Source organism: Danio aesculapii, chromosome 5 (assembly GCF_903798145.1).
Source record: "Danio aesculapii chromosome 5, fDanAes4.1, whole genome shotgun sequence".
NCBI classification, from domain to species: Eukaryota; Metazoa; Chordata; class Actinopteri; order Cypriniformes; family Danionidae; genus Danio; species Danio aesculapii.
The window spans coordinates 63,706,880-63,722,877 of record NC_079439.1 but is presented as its reverse complement, the minus strand read 5'-3'; the positions used below and the strand labels follow the sequence as shown (position 1 = coordinate 63,722,877).

General features: G+C 33.7%; 3 protein-coding genes across 4 annotated transcripts in view; 2 read left to right on the top strand and 1 right to left on the bottom strand.

Annotated features, from left to right (window-relative positions):
- Positions 1 to 4,221, top strand: part of specc1 (sperm antigen with calponin homology and coiled-coil domains 1) — a 205,140-nt gene extending 200,919 nt beyond the window's left edge. The window contains exon 15 of the mRNA XM_056458667.1: positions 3,301 to 4,221. Coding sequence (XP_056314642.1) covers positions 3,301 to 3,390 — 90 coding nt within the window. The 3' untranslated portion in view covers positions 3,391 to 4,221. The remainder of the gene's footprint in view (positions 1 to 3,300) is intronic.
- The window catches only part of zswim7 (zinc finger, SWIM-type containing 7), a 220,649-nt gene that overhangs the window by 132,283 nt on the left and 72,368 nt on the right, over positions 1 to 15,998 (bottom strand). The window lies entirely within an intron of this gene.
- Positions 10,217 to 15,998, top strand: part of adora2b (adenosine A2b receptor) — a 28,508-nt gene continuing 22,726 nt past the window's right edge. The window contains exons 1-2 of one of the 2 annotated variants that reach the window (XM_056458663.1): positions 10,217 to 10,339; positions 10,495 to 10,940. In XM_056458663.1, coding sequence (XP_056314638.1) covers positions 10,621 to 10,940 — 320 coding nt within the window. In that variant the 5' untranslated portion in view covers positions 10,217 to 10,339; positions 10,495 to 10,620. The other variant, XM_056458664.1, reaches the window with a different exon arrangement.

The following is a 15,998-nucleotide window of genomic DNA, read 5'->3' as shown; positions in this document are numbered from 1 at the left end:
CACCCAAAAATGAACATTCTGTTATTAATTCTATTAATTCATCCTCATATCATTACCAGACTAAATCTCCATCATCCTTTATAGACAGCAATGTTTCTGACTCGCTCAAAGTGCCAAAAAATACCCCCCCACCCCCAAAAAATCCTCAAAATACATCATCATATGCCTTCAGTGACTTACATTTACTGTAAGCCAAAAACTCCCATTTATTCAATAGTATCTTCTGCTCTGTTCAGTAAAGGGTGTCTGCTCACAAGATTTGAGGAATGGTGTTGAAAGTCTTGATTTAGTATTTTAAACGAATGATGACGAACTTTATTACTTGCTCTGTGCAGCTGGTTTTATTGCACACATACAGAAGTGAGACACTACTCTCATGTGTGAAAATACGTCACTAACAGCTAGTTCAATCTAGTACACACTGTATTGATTTTCTGTAAATGTGTTTTGCACTTCATGCATTCTTAGTTTGGTGGTTGAAAATGGTCGTCAGTCTCAAAAATAACTGAACTGTGTACAGGTCTATACAGCTTATTTCACTGCAGTTATTAGATGGCCAAATTTTAGTGGATTCAAAAACCGAAAACTGCAGGTAGTCTGCACAAGCAAAATTCTATGAAGTGTGTACAGAAGTAAACTCAGAAACTTGTTTATTATGGTCTATATGAGTCCTGTATACGGGGAAAATGTTACTGTATGTATTGACTTTATTAGTGTTGTCAAATCTTCCAAGAGGGAAAAACTGCCAATTAGAACAAGCTCATAATAAACTTCAATGCAAATGTCTCATCTTGGAAATTAACCCACATATCAAAGTAAAACAAGCTGCACCTGTTTAATTTAACTTTATAAACTGGGTCATTTCAGGAGCCAGGACCAAACAACAAGCTCAAATACACGAACTGTCTTCTAACTGACTAATATAAGGACAAAACTTCAAGAGTATGCTCTGTAAAACACAATGTATCTGTTGATGGTGGTTTAGTTCAAATCACCAAACGTTCACACTTTAGTCAAAAATAGCTGATGACAAACACAAAAGACATCAGGAGGTCAGTTCTTTACAAACATAGAATAGAAAAATGTTCAGGATTCTCATGTTTAAATGTATTTGTCATTCCTGAAAATGTACCATGGATCCTTTAAACATCTTTGGAATAACAGGGCCAAATATGCTGTTGCGTAGACGTTTACGAAATTAGAAAACTAAATTAGAAATAACACACAATAAAATGACTCTTCTGTGATATTTACCTTGATTAGATGTTTGTTTTCTCACAATCACCTCCTCATATTTCATCTCAAGCATTCAGATCTTTATAAAAATGTTTATTATAGCCAGATATGTTGGTCATGGTGGAAATTAAAAACTGATATAAATCACGTCACACAGTGCATATTAAATAAGTGTCTGTTTATTTTTTGTCCTGTGATAGTGTTGTGATTATGAGTGTTATGTTGTAATAATCCAACACAATCTCACAGCAATTCGTAACTTTTTGATTCAGTGACTAATCCGTATGATCTCATTCGTACAATTTAATATGATTTGCTTATCCCCCTATGACGGTTAGGTTAAGGGGCGGGTTGTGTGCCACGACTCCTTTTTAAAAATCGTACATTTTCAAACAACTGAACTCGTATGAACTGAATTGATACGAATTAGCCACTAAACTGACAAAACGTAAAATAGTTACGTTTCCTTGTGAGATCAGACTAGATAATCATATTTAATAAATGATATGTTTTTGCAGTGGGTTATCATCAACCAGACGCATTAGCAATGTAAAATATGTTATTCCCAGTACATTTTGTCAACCGTTTAATATGTCAAACCCACTAGAGGGCGCTGTCTATTTTTGTGCAAATTTGGAATATGTTACTTAGGGTTTGTGGTATTGTACGTTTCAGATACATATCCTTTATGTACACATCTACAAGAAAGCGAGGCTTGTTGTAAAGATCACCTGGTGAAACATAACCTGACCAATAGTGTTTTTAAAAGCAAAAATAGAAGTACACAAGGTTTTACTGAGGGGAAAATAAGCATTGAACAGGTCATGTTTTTCCTGGGAATAATATTTCTTAAGGAGATGTTGACATGGAATTAAACCAGATTTTGGTAAAAATCCAAACAATATAAACCGAAAAATCAAACAAAACAAAATAAATCTGTGTAATAAAAAATGAATGACACAAAGAGAAAGTACTGAACTACTGAAATGTATGGATTGCTTTATATAAAAGGTGTTTCTGGTGATGGCAACTTAAAGACGCCTCTCATATGGCGAATGAAGTCACATGCATTGCTCAGGTGTGACTTTTTCACAGATTTCTTGATGATTCTGTGGGTCTCGTCTATCAAATCTGACCTTGATTTTGTATTTTATATCAGATTCAAGTCAGGCGATTGGCTAGGCCATTCTTCAGCTTGATTTTCTTTCTCTGAAAGCATTTGAGAGCTTCCTTGGCTGTATTTTGGATCATTGTCTTGCTGAAATGTCCACTCTGGTTTCATCATTCAAGGGCAGAGGGTTGCTGATGAACTATTGAAAGATTTCAGCTGCTGTCTGGGCTTTCACTGCCTTTCTACTCCTCCCTTTCTTTATGTGTTCAATACTTTTTCCTCTGTCATTTAATTTTATTACACATAACTTCATTTGTAAACAAATTAGATTTGTTTTCTTTTCATATTTGGATTTCTTTGGTTATCAAAATCTTGTTGAAAATTTCAAGTCAACAGCACCTTTAGACATGTTTTCTGAGAAAAATGGTGACAAGTTCAATACATATTTTCTCTGCTGTACCTTGATTTTACATTGCTTTTATCTCTTTTGTCAGACTGTGCTTCACTGGACTCAAACCTGAGTGCCAGCGGGCAAACTGACCACACAAGAAAAGTTAGATACAAAAATCAAACGTATTTGATTGCAAATCCTAAACATTGTTTAGTTCTTTTGTGGTGATTATTTGGTGTTGTGCAAAGAACTACAAGAAAACAACTCTGTATTTTGTTAATATTATATCGCTGTAAATATCATTAGTGTGAAAAGGAATAAAGGTTGCTGACATCATACAGCCCTGTACTGTTGACTGTAGATTCTGAGGTCAAACATGCAGTATGATTAAGTCCATTTTTGTGGCTGTACAAAAATGTCGGCTGAAGCAAGTTTTTCCAATGAGCCTGTGTTGGTTTTTATGGTTTAAATAAACTTAACTGAATGCAAAAGTTCCCAAGAATGTTCATAGATGAAGTGTTTCCTGTATGTAAACATCTACATCTGCTCTGTGTCTTTGTAGGACTTTGAGGAATTGATGCGCACGGATCGACCGGACTGGCAGAGCGTCATGCAATACGTGTCTCAGATTTACAAATACTTTGAGACTTGATTTTTGGACTTTGAAGAGGATGGAGGCACAGAAGCACTTTTATTCGCCTGGTCCAGTTCTTCCAAAAACACACAGTTCTGTATTTATACAACCAACACATCATATACACACACACAGAATCCTTCCAGCCTCAAACATCTTCTCTGTCCCTCAAACGTCTAATATGGACATAACTCAGAACTGTTTGAAGTTGCTTGCAGAGTGTAGGTTAGCAATCTTGCACTTAAACTGCTATAGTTTTTATAGTACGGTCAATTTTGCTAAGAGTTCAAGTGTAGCTGCTAATCTTTATAAAGTATTATTACCCAGATCTATATATATATATATTGACATACTTATGTATTAATATACTGATGGAGGTATTTTTAAATATTTAGTTTTCTCACAAAGACTTTGTCAAACAATATATATCTATAAAAAATTGGTTTCACGTTTTGGGTAATTTGTCACTTATAGAAACGACCACTATTAAAATCTTGTCCTAATTATTTAACAGCCCTATGTGTGTTAGTAAAACACTAAGATTAGCTCTCTACGACTCTACTTAATTATTTCTGGAATAAAAAGTCAGAAAGTCAATGTCTGATGGAACGCTATAAGAGTGTTTCAAACAACCAGTATTGATTATTTAATGCTTTTTGTGCCTGTTTAAATGACTGAAGATGTGTTTAAATGAAAGGATTTAAATAGTGTTTAAAAAAAAGTATCAAAAGGAGAAAAAAGAAAGAAAGAAATGCATTTAGGCTGGTCAGCAGTGGGATTTGTGCCAAATTGTAACTGAAACGTTGCATTTAACAGCATGGACAACTGGTCAAATTCTCTCAACTGAAGCAAAACACACACACAAAAAATAAATAAAAAATCAGACAGAATCTGTGTTTAAAACCTTTTCTTATCACAAATGCTATTTATTGACGTCTTTGCTGGTAAATATTTAGATCTCAAAGGACTTGTTTTTCTATTTGAAACTTTTTCCTCATGACAGCAGACGGCTCATTGATGGTAATGGCAATAAAGTCTTTTGTCATAATACACACTTGTTTGCTTGTTTTAATTAAAATGCTTTTCATTTGTACAGAATGGAGAATGTCACTGTCCAATATTAAGATTTATCAGTTTAGGAGTCTTAATATTAATAGATTTAATATGTCTGCTACAAAACCCTTATAATGTTATGCTGAATTAGTAAAGAAGTGTGTGTGGCTACATATCAAAAAAGAAGATCAAGAATCTTGACCTTGGTGTGATTCTGGAGTCAGATCTGAGTTTCTGTAGTCATGTCAAAGCAGTAAGTAAATCAGCATACTATCATCTCAAAAACATTGCAAGAATTAGATGCTTTGTTTCCAGGGAGGACTTAAACTTGTTCATGCTTTTATCAGCAGCAGGGTGGATTACTGTAATGGACTTCTCACTGGCCTGCCCAAAAAGACAGTCAAACAGTTGCAGCTGATCCAGAACGCTGCTGCCAAGATTCTGACCAGAACCAGGAAATCAGAGCACATCACACCTGTCCTCAGGTCATTACACTGGCTCCCAGTTACATTAAGAATAGATTTTAAAGTATTACTACTTGTCTATAAATCACTAAATGACCTCAATACATTACAGATATACTCACTGAATACAAACCTAATAGATCACTCTATATAAACTAGACATTCCAAGAGTTCAGTCAGAGCAGGGTGAATCCACCTTCAGCTACTAACAGAGATGTGCTCCAACATTAGGCACATTGAAATCAAGTGTGCCTTTACTGAATGAGCACTGTGCTACGTTTAACAGATTGCACTATTATGTCCTTATTTTCTTTATTTATTCCTTTAAAACCTGTTTTTTTTTTTTTTTTTCAAATTTTAGTTTTTATCCATTTTTAATACAATTATTTAAATTACCATGGTGAATAAAGTGTGCTATATAAACAAACTTGCCTTACCTCGCAGACAAACTACACAGAATCCATATTGTAATCTTTAGTGATTGTGCAATATTGTCACTATTCTCAGATATCTTGTCAGAGGCTCAGATTTCAGAAAATTTGGCTCTTTTGTACACACAGATACATTCAGTCAATATCAAATGTCAATGAGGATAAAAATAGAATCACTTTAAAGGCAGAAAAAGACATTTTACTGAGGCTAGTAAACATGTGTGCAATTGTTTGCCTCTTTTTCCACTAGTGTTTGTAGAGATTTACACACAGGTCAACATCTGCGGTGCGTTTAGCACAAACACACTTAAATCGCAACATTCACACATTTTCCCCCCAAATTCTAGGTATGTTTTTATATTTTCTTATTAGATTATCAACTCATTTCACTTTGTTTTAAGATGGTGATATTAACCCTTAAGTGTGGTTTTAGTCAATTTTGATGAGAAATTAACTGCATTTGAATAGTACAACATCTGGGGAAAGTTTTTGGCACTTTTTATCAACACACACAAAGAAAGAAATATAGTAAATAAATAGTTTAGATGTAAATGCACAAAAACTTGATCTAATTGAGATATTGATCTCACTTTTTTAAGTTTGCTTCTATAAAAACTATTTCAAAGCATTTTTCTAATAAATAATAGTACTTATTTTTTTTTAAAATTCACTTCAGATATAATCTACACTGTGTCGTTAAACTTATATTACAATATACAGTGCTCTGCATATATAAGTACACCCCTCACAAATCTCTCTTTTAATTTCATATTTTTGATAGGAAGCTTTACAATATTATAGTTGTGCATATACATTAGTCAGTACTGAAGCCAAATCTGGAGCTAATCTAACAGAATAACTTACAATAACGGTCCAAAACCTAATACACCCAAATTTAGATGTTAGGGAAAAATATTAAATACACATTTAAAAAAAAAAGAGGAGAAATCAAGAGAAGGGGGAAAAAAAGGAAAGATTTAGTTGAAATTTTGTAGGTTGCAATTTTGTTTTGAAATATTTTGCTCTAATTTAATTGTATTATCTTTCAATTTCTAAATAAATTATCTGTTTAATAATTTTAATAAGTTTTGTTTAAATGCACCAAAATGCATAGGCTATATTCGCTGAGGAATGAATAAAAATATTTATTTTCGAATTGGAGTGTACTCAATTATGCTGAGCACTGTAGATTACTGTCAATATTTCATTTATCCTCAAAGACTATTAAACAGATCAGGAATGTATTAAAGCTTTTGCATAAAATAGCATAACATGCTAAAAACACTAAATATTACTGTTTTTAAAGCATTTATTACTAAAATGTTACTTTTTAAAATCATTGCACAGTCCACTGAAAATAAATTAACTAATTATTTTATAAAGCATGATTAAAATAATAAGATGATTGTTTTAAAACATTGCACATGCACAGTTCACTGAAAATAAATAACTCATTAAAAAGCATGACAAAAATAATAAGATGATTGTTTTAAAACATTGCACAGTTTACTGAAAATAAAAAATAATTAATTAATTAATAAAAAGCATGACGAAAATAAAAGATAATCATTTTAAAACATTGCATATCCTGAAAATTTATTAATTATTTAAAAAAGCATGACGAAAATAATAGATAGCCATTTTAAAACATTGCACAGTTACCTGAAAATAAATAAATAAATAAATCATTAATTAATAAATTAATTAAAAAAGCATGACGAAAATAATAGCTAATCGTTTTAAAACATTGCACAGTTACCTGAAAATTAACTAAATAATTTATTAATTAAAAAAGCATGACGAAAATAATAGATGTTCATTTTAACTGCCACACAAGCAGCACCGGAATTCCAGAACCTTCAATTGAAAAACAACAATGTCATGCTGACTTTTGATTGCCATTTTAATTTATGACATACAAATTGTGCAAATAGCCTCTTTTCTACATCTCCCTCTTCATTTGTTGATCCATATTAGTTTGTAGCTCACTGATTCTGAAGAAGCAGGACAAAGCAACGTTTTTGCCATCACTGAACACAATCACATATTAAACAGCAATCAGGAAGTTTTTAATATTTCATGTTTCAACATTTCTCATGTTAGCAGACAGACTGCATTTACACATGTCCCAACAAATACAATATATATCTAAATAAATTCTCATCAAAATGTCCATCTGACAGACTTGACATCTGATCTGACCAAATGCGACAAACACTTGAATATGTAGTTATTTTAACAACCTGAATCTAAATCCCTGTATTAAAACAATGACAACAAGCAATAAGTGGTTTTAAAAGCTTCTTTTCAAAGATTTAATATTTCTGAAAAGCTGATGGTGGTGACGTCTGACAGTTTTGATGTTTTACTTTTTTTTCTGATAAAGCACATGCAAATTATGCAGCAGACATTGTGTTCATCTGTTCATGATATGCTAATTCAACCTGCTTCAGGGGGGAAAATCCTCTAAAAGTCTTCAATCATTTCTTCAGAAGTTGGATGACAGTTCAGAAAGGATATCTTACCATCAGTATTTAAAATATTCTAAAACGACCCTGAACCTTTCTGACACTGATGTACTATGAAGAGGTGGACTGTGTTTAGGGGTCCTTGAGCAGTGGTTCTCAAACTTAAGCCAGCGATCTGCAATGTAAGATCATCAAGAACTCGCGACCCCCCTACTACCAAAACATATACACACACAATAAAAATAACTTCTTTTAAGCTGTTGACAGTATTTTAACTAGATTTAATATAATTAAATTAATTTTGGCTAACCTTTAAATGGGTACTGTTGACATTAGAGCAAGTGAATCCATACTTTATGAATTCGTCCTGATATTTCTGACGTTTCCTACTTTGGTCTGATGGGGTCTTACTCTTATGTTTAGTCAAAGTAGACGGTTCCGATGACTCGGGAAAACTGTCCAGTTTTCTCATCATTTTTTAGATTTGCGAATTACAAATTTATCCATCTCTGCAGTTGCAGTGTTCACATCCAGATGCGTGCTGTAGTGATAATAGCGAGTTAGTCACTGCACAGTTATGATGTTCCATTCACTTTATTTTAAACACTATTCAGTAATATCTATTAAAAAAATCTGAAAATATGTGTAGATTTCACTCGAAATACTCAAAAATATCTACTTTAATCACTAAAAATTACACAATTTTTATATCACTCTCGCGACGCCTTGAAATTATTCTGCGACCCCCACAGGGGTCACAACCCCCAGTTTGAGAACCACTGCGTTAGAGAGATAATAGGGTATATGCACCGCTGGTGTTTCTTCTCATAATGTGAAGTTTTAAACATTTGTATGGTTCTTTATACAGCATCGATGTTGTAATGTCACTCAAATATAATAAGTTAAATAGACTTAAGCATTCATTTAGTTGTTCAAGAATAAAACTAAATGAAAAGCTGTTTACACGCAGACGCCCATCATGATCAGCAGACAAGTGCAGAAACTCTGTTGAATATACTGGGGTAAAATAAATGTTCATATTTTAAAGACATGGCGGGGGAAAAGTGTAAATTAATGCAGTGCTTCTTGTCCGGTCTGAGACCCACTTTATATCATAAATCAATCAGGCAGTGAAGATTGCTGATTTTTAAAGAAAACAGACCTTAAACCTTTTATAAAATCAGCATGAAAATTTGGTTGCTGAAAAAGTAAAAGTCCGTCTGCATACTTCAGCATATACCCTATTGCCCAATGGTGGATTTAATAGATTTTAATAAATGCCTGAAAGTGTTGGAGACACAATTGTGGAGTATATAACATGCACGTGGCACTGAAAAACAACCTTGCTTTGATACGATAATTGCTTTAATAAAATAATATTTTCATCCATTTAATAGCAAATGAATGACTGGAAACCTCTCTGTCAACATCTCTCAGTTTGTTGAGAATAATTTAAGTGCAATAAATCTGAATATATTAATGATAATAATAATAATAATGATGATGATGATGATGATGATGATGATGATGGGGATACACTCAAATTTAAAAAGATTTTTGCTGCTTCTTCGAACTAATTTAAAATGAGCTGAAGCAACACAATTCTTGAGATGTTTTTGAGAACTTAATAGTTTTATGTCCAGTCCTCTTAAATTTGCTAAGTTAACTTGATTTGTGTCGGGACAACATGACTGCATTGTGTGGAACATCGCTGTAAAAAGAATGCAGGGGTCTCAAACTCAATTCCTGGAGGGCCGCAGCTCTGCATAGTTTAGCTCTAACCATCTCCAAATCACACCTGTTTAGTATAATGTCCCAAAGCTTGCATACTCTTCTGTTACACACAATAAAGTACATACTTGTAGGGTGTAGTATTAGTATGCAAATTGGGAGGCAGCATAGTAGTCTTGACCGCCTTGATTATTTGGATCAGCTGTGTTTGATTAGAGGTGGAGCAAATCTGTGCAGAGCTGCGGCCCTTCAGAAGACCTATGTTTTATAGTGTAGTTGTGTTAAATGGATTCTAGTAATCTATCATAACAATTGAACAACTTACTGTTTTACATTTAACAATATTTCAATTTGTAAGCCAAAATGGATCATGGATATGTTTTAGAAAAGCTCATTATTATTATTATTATTATTATTATTATTATTATTATTATTATTATTATTTTGTCTTAGGAATCAGTGAGCTAACTTGTACAGCATTTTATTTAAGCCCTACTTTGTTGCTTTTCAATTTGTTTCAGAAAATACACACTTTGCCATATTTATGCCTTGTATTTTACATCCCAGTGCACACCAGTGTTTTATTTGAAGCTCTCTCTCTCTCTCTTTCTCTCTGTATGTGTGAGTGTGTGTCGGGGCGTGGCCATGAGCTGTGATGTACAGGCTTTATTCTGGCTGTTTTCCGTGAGCTGCTTGAAAAGCCATGTGTTGCGCTCGCGGCGCGTCAGAATCACTTGCTCCTGCAACATGTACCCCATGACACGCGCGCAAACCGCTCTAAACAACAACCTCCAACTATAAAAAACACTCCGAAATCACGGTAAGTACATTTAAATGACAGACAATAAGTAGTAAGAACTTTCTACTTGTTAGTCTGAACTTCAATCAACCTGTCAAGACGGAAACGACATCTTTCTCGAACAATTCCCTCAGGGGAGTGAATGCAAATAACGCCGTTTTTTTGTGCGCCAACAGATGCCCGTGATGGCGAACCACAAACTTTGGAGAGCCGTGGATTATTTTGGAGCGCTTCTTTTGTCACTGGATGAGCAGCACCGGGTGACAGACAGACTCATGGCATCTTAAGTGAAGTGAGCAGTTATGGATTCGCTCTACATCGCCATTGAGCTAATGATCGCGGTGCTGTCCATCGCCGGTAATGTGCTGGTGTGCTGGGCAGTGGCCATCAACTCCACGCTCAAGAACGCCACCAATTACTTTCTGGTGTCGCTTGCCGTGGCTGACATTCTGGTCGGCTGCCTTGCCATCCCCTTTGCCATCACTATAAGCATCGGTCTGCGATCAGACTTTTACGGATGCCTTTTCCTGGCCTGTTTCGTTCTGGTACTGACTCAAAGTTCAATATTTAGTCTTCTAGCAGTTGCCATAGACAGATATCTGGCGGTCAAAATCCCCCTGAGGTGAGTCTTTCTCGCTTTATTAATGTGGCTTTCATGTTTGTTTTTCACATTTGGATATCACTCAATAAATCATATCTGTTATTTAGAATTCAAAGTGGTCAAAAGCCGTATATATACACACTGTACAGTTTAAACAGCTGTCTTGAAAAAAAAAAAGCTTTAACATTGGCGCGCGCGTGCACAACATTCCGCGCATGACACTGTGAACCTGTTCTTCTACGTCTCCTGCCTTTTAGCAGTACTGTATTAATTATCAGATAGTACAGGATTACATTAATATATTTAATCTTTATCTTCCATCTTTGCTGCAAGGCTGTTATTCTTTGAGATTGAGCAGGAATCTGGCATCAATATGATGCTCGTGCCTCTGTTGCAACTCGTTCTAAGTTCAATCTAGTTTAATCCTCCGAAACGCGTTTAAAAGCTGCACAAAACAGTCAGTGTTTAATGTTTTTAATCTATAGTTGACTATATATGATTTGAGTTTTTCATTAAGGAGTGAACTATACTATGGTATTACTCTATTTAGCTCTCTTTATTAATTGATAAATTCCGAAATGTACACTGTAAAAATACTGGTTCCACACAACTCCATGTCATCCCAACACAAAGATTAAACATTAAGTTAGGTTCATTGTTTTTACAAATTTAAGTAGATTGAATATTAAAAACATGTTGTCCCACAAAACACCTTTAGGAATTGAGCTGTTTCACCTCGTTTTAAATAAGTAATTTAAACAAGCTGCAGAAGTTCATTTTTGAGTGCAGTTAACTTTCTTTGATTATTACTGCACTGTAAAAAATCCTGATTGCCTTAAATTTTTAAGCTGAATCAAATTAATTTGAGTCCATTGAACTTATATTATGTTAAACCGACTTAAATCTGCTTGCATAACTTATAAAATTAAGTTACAACATGATTAACTGAACATGATAAGTTACAATGAACTAAATACATATGCTGTCAGGACTATATTTTTTAACAGTGTGATTACTCGAAAAACAATCCAGTTAATCTGTATTGTTCATAATAAACAACATGCTTATTATGAAAAAAAATCTCAAACTAATTAATTCAAATGTGAGATTTGCATACACATTTACTTTCAGATGCAAGATAATGTGATACATGCTGAAATGGGTTGCTAGTAGGCAGTTGTTTTCACATTTAATCAAAACAATTCAATCCCAAAAGGGTGTGCAATCAGTTTCCTCAAATGGTTAGAGTTGCCTTAACTTATTGGGTTTTACAGTACTCAGTTGGTTTGAGTTCTCTTCATTTATTAGGTTTTACTGTGCTCAAATTGCTTCTTTTACTCAAATGGAGTAAGTTCACAGTACTCATTAGGATTCGTTTTTTGAACTTAAATGGTTTGTTGCAATTGGTTTCTTCAAACGGTTTGAGTTACCTTACCTTTTGGGTTTTACAGTGTATACATACACACATACAGTGCTCAACATAATAGCGTACACCTCCCGTTTTGAAGATGAATATTTTTTATCAGTTTTTCTGCATTTAAGCAAAACAGATTTATTAAACATATATTGATATTAAAATAATATTTTAGTTACCAAACATATTTAGAAATTGAAAGATAATACACTTACATTTAAGCAAAAATATTGCAATAAAAAAATACAACCTACAAAATATCAACCAAAATGTTGCTTCTCTTGATTTCCCCTCTTTTTTTAAATTGCATTTAATATTTTTCTATAACATAAATTTAAGTGTACTAGTTTTTGGACCGTTATCGTAAGATAATTTGCTAGATAAGCTCCAGATTTGGCTCCAGTACTAACTAATCTAATGTATATGCACAAATACATACATGCATACAGTACATCCACATACAAACACTAACATACTCAGCATAGCTCAAGACAACACACATGCAGTCACAGAAGCTAAACCTGGCTTCCTGACATGGATATACAGTATCTGCCTGATTATCTTAATCAGTGTTAATCTGTTAAGCTCAGGAGGGCGATTCAAAGAATGGTGTTTGTTGTCAAAGAAAGCCCTGATGATGAAGGACAGAGCAATGACAACAAACCTGTAGGATTAAGAATAAACCGTTTGCTCAGAGAAACGGAGAACATGGGAGTTATATAATGTATATACATTTATTTTTATCCTTGCACTGCAGTACATTTATTCTCATGACTTGACTCGTGACATGATCGAACACAGAAACTCTGATTGAATACTACAGTTCAACCAAGTGACTTTTATTGACATTTCAGTCAATAATATAATGTATAAGAAATAATATATAGAGGTATAAGTCTGTAAAATAATAGAAAATGCACTGGAGGTTTATGACAAGGTTTTTGTAATGTAATACACAACACCAACCCAGACAATGTATCACTTTAACCTATTAAATTGTTCATAAAAGTCTCTTTTTCAAACTTTCTAAGGTTAAAAGTTGTCAGAAGAAAGATCAAGGTCTCATAATGTAATTCAAAAGTACAAATAAATGAGGAAAAATTAAAATTATGAACCACAAAATACGGAAAACTGCCTGGTAAAACAGAATTGTTATCTTCTAGAGTGACATCTTCTATCACTCCTGCTCAGTGAAACCTTTGCGGTCATATTACATCAGAAATCATTGAAAAATCACATATGGATTGGTACACAAAGCAAGCATATTGTCCAAGTAATTTCTTGCATCCTCACTCCATGTTTCATGCCACGTATTTGCCGTAGCATGCTTATGAAACTGAACATGCTGGCCTCAGGTTTCATTCCCACAGGCAACAACAGTGTGTTAAGTCCTGCAGGAATGCAGTTTCTGTGTATTTGCAGAGTTTGATGAAAGTTCTGGAATAAGGAAACGCATTCAGAAGGCGATTCTAATGTTCAAGTATTGCAGAGCTCAGTTCTGGGTGGTCATGTTACACTCGCTGGTCCATGTCCAAGCTGAACGTATGTTTCTAGTTATGCCCCATTTACTGGAAACTCAAACTCTCTGTTAGTATGGATCCAAGTTTCCTCACAGTGCTGCCAGACAGAATTCCCTCATCAGTTTTCATTCAGCACATCTCGCTCTCACGCTCATCCTCTCTATAAACACAGAAGCTCAGAGCGTTTCGCTGCACATCCACTGACTAAGGGGTCTAAACAGGGTTCATGTTTCCTAAAACAGTAAGCTGTTATTATATAAATGCAAGTGTGGGCTTTGAATCAGATCTTTTTACTGCTCTGCGAAAGAGGCCGAGAGTTTCCTTTGCTGACTCATTGATTGTGCGGTTAAATAATACGAAGAGGTGGTTAATGGCAGGACTTTCCCTTTTAGTGGCGCATGTGTTCACACATTATGGCTTTTTAATATGGCCAGATGCTTCTGTCTTTTTGGTTCTCTCTCAAAAGTTATTCTTTATTCTTTTATATATTGAACGGAAAATAAAACATGATTTGTATAAGCGTTTATTTGTCCATACAGTGACCAGCAAAACAGTATGTTCACCTACCTACTGTACTTATTTCAGCAGATGAAATAGAGAAGTCATACAGTTTAAGGACAAAATTTGGGTTAGAAAAGTATGACTGTTTTTACATATCCATTTAATGACTATTCAGTCTCTTCCTACACAAACAGATGCCTTTTAATCTGATCTGTCATTAATAAGTGACAGAAAAGTGCACTGATGAACTAGTGAAGCATTACAGGTCAGAGTATTGATTGTTTTGTTTTAAATAAAGGTAAGAAAAATCCATCAGTCACCTTGTGAAATAAAGGGATAGTTCACCCAAAAATGGACATTCGGTCATCATTTATTGACCCTCCACTTTTTCCAAACCTGCTTGAGTTTCTTCGGTTGAACACGAATTAATATATATTGAAAGAGGTTGGATATAGCAGCAGCCATTGACTTCCATACAGACAAAATATATGATTGGTGTCAATAGCTGCTGGTTTACAACATTCTTCAGAATATCTTGTTTTGTTTGCAATAGAAAGACTTTTATAAAAGTTTACTGTTGAGTGCGAGTAAATATTGGGATTTTTCGTTTTTTTAGGTGAACTATGCCTTTAAGGGCAATTAGTCACATTCACTAAACAGCAACATTTATGTAACACATTAGATTAGGTCACAATTCATGTTATTACCTGCCTATTATTAAGATATTAACTGTTCATTAGTAGCTATAAAGTCTGATCTTATTCTGCATCCCTAATCCTACCCAACACCCAACATCTTCCTTATTAACTATTAATAAACAGCTAATTAGTAGTTTATTAAGCTAGTGGTGTTAGTTAATGCTTTGTTAATGCCATGAATTGTGACCTAAAATGTTAACCAAATTTGTGTGTGAAATTAAAGTATGACTGTTTCACAAGAAAATCATTATTCACCATAAACTTTGAGTAGTAAAACGTATTATACATATAGAGAAAACAAACGAAAGTAAAATATACAAACGTATACATATGTTTAATCTTAATTAATAATAATGCTACATTATAAATACTACAAATAATTCAATTTCATCAAATAGATTTCATTGTAAACAGCAATAAAAGCTGTGTTGTAGCTGAAGCTGGCAAGTTTCTTAAATCATTGCAGATTAGGACTGGGCGGTTTGGCCTAACATCAAAATCTCAATTAATTAAAATTTTTATCTCGATTACGATTAATGAAAGATTATTATATTTATTTATTTTTTTGCCCTCTTAGTTCGCTGATTTTGTACATGCTCACATATTACAAATGAGGGATTTCTGAATGAAGGGTGCATTACTTGACTTCAAATAATTGAAAGATACACACACTATCTACTATCTATTATTATTTATTGAACATCAGTGTTGAACAACAGAAATTAAAACACACATTGCCTAAAACCAACAGTCACTTTTCTCTTATAAAAAAGTGAAAATAAATAACTTGTACTTTTGGAAATAAAAGAAATGATTTTCAATGTTTTTCATATTAAAAGCAGAAAATACGGAACATCTAGTCTAAATCAAATATACTGCATATCCTGTAAATAATATTTTAAAAAGTGCATTTTCTTGCTGTAAACAAATATTTTAATGTAAATAG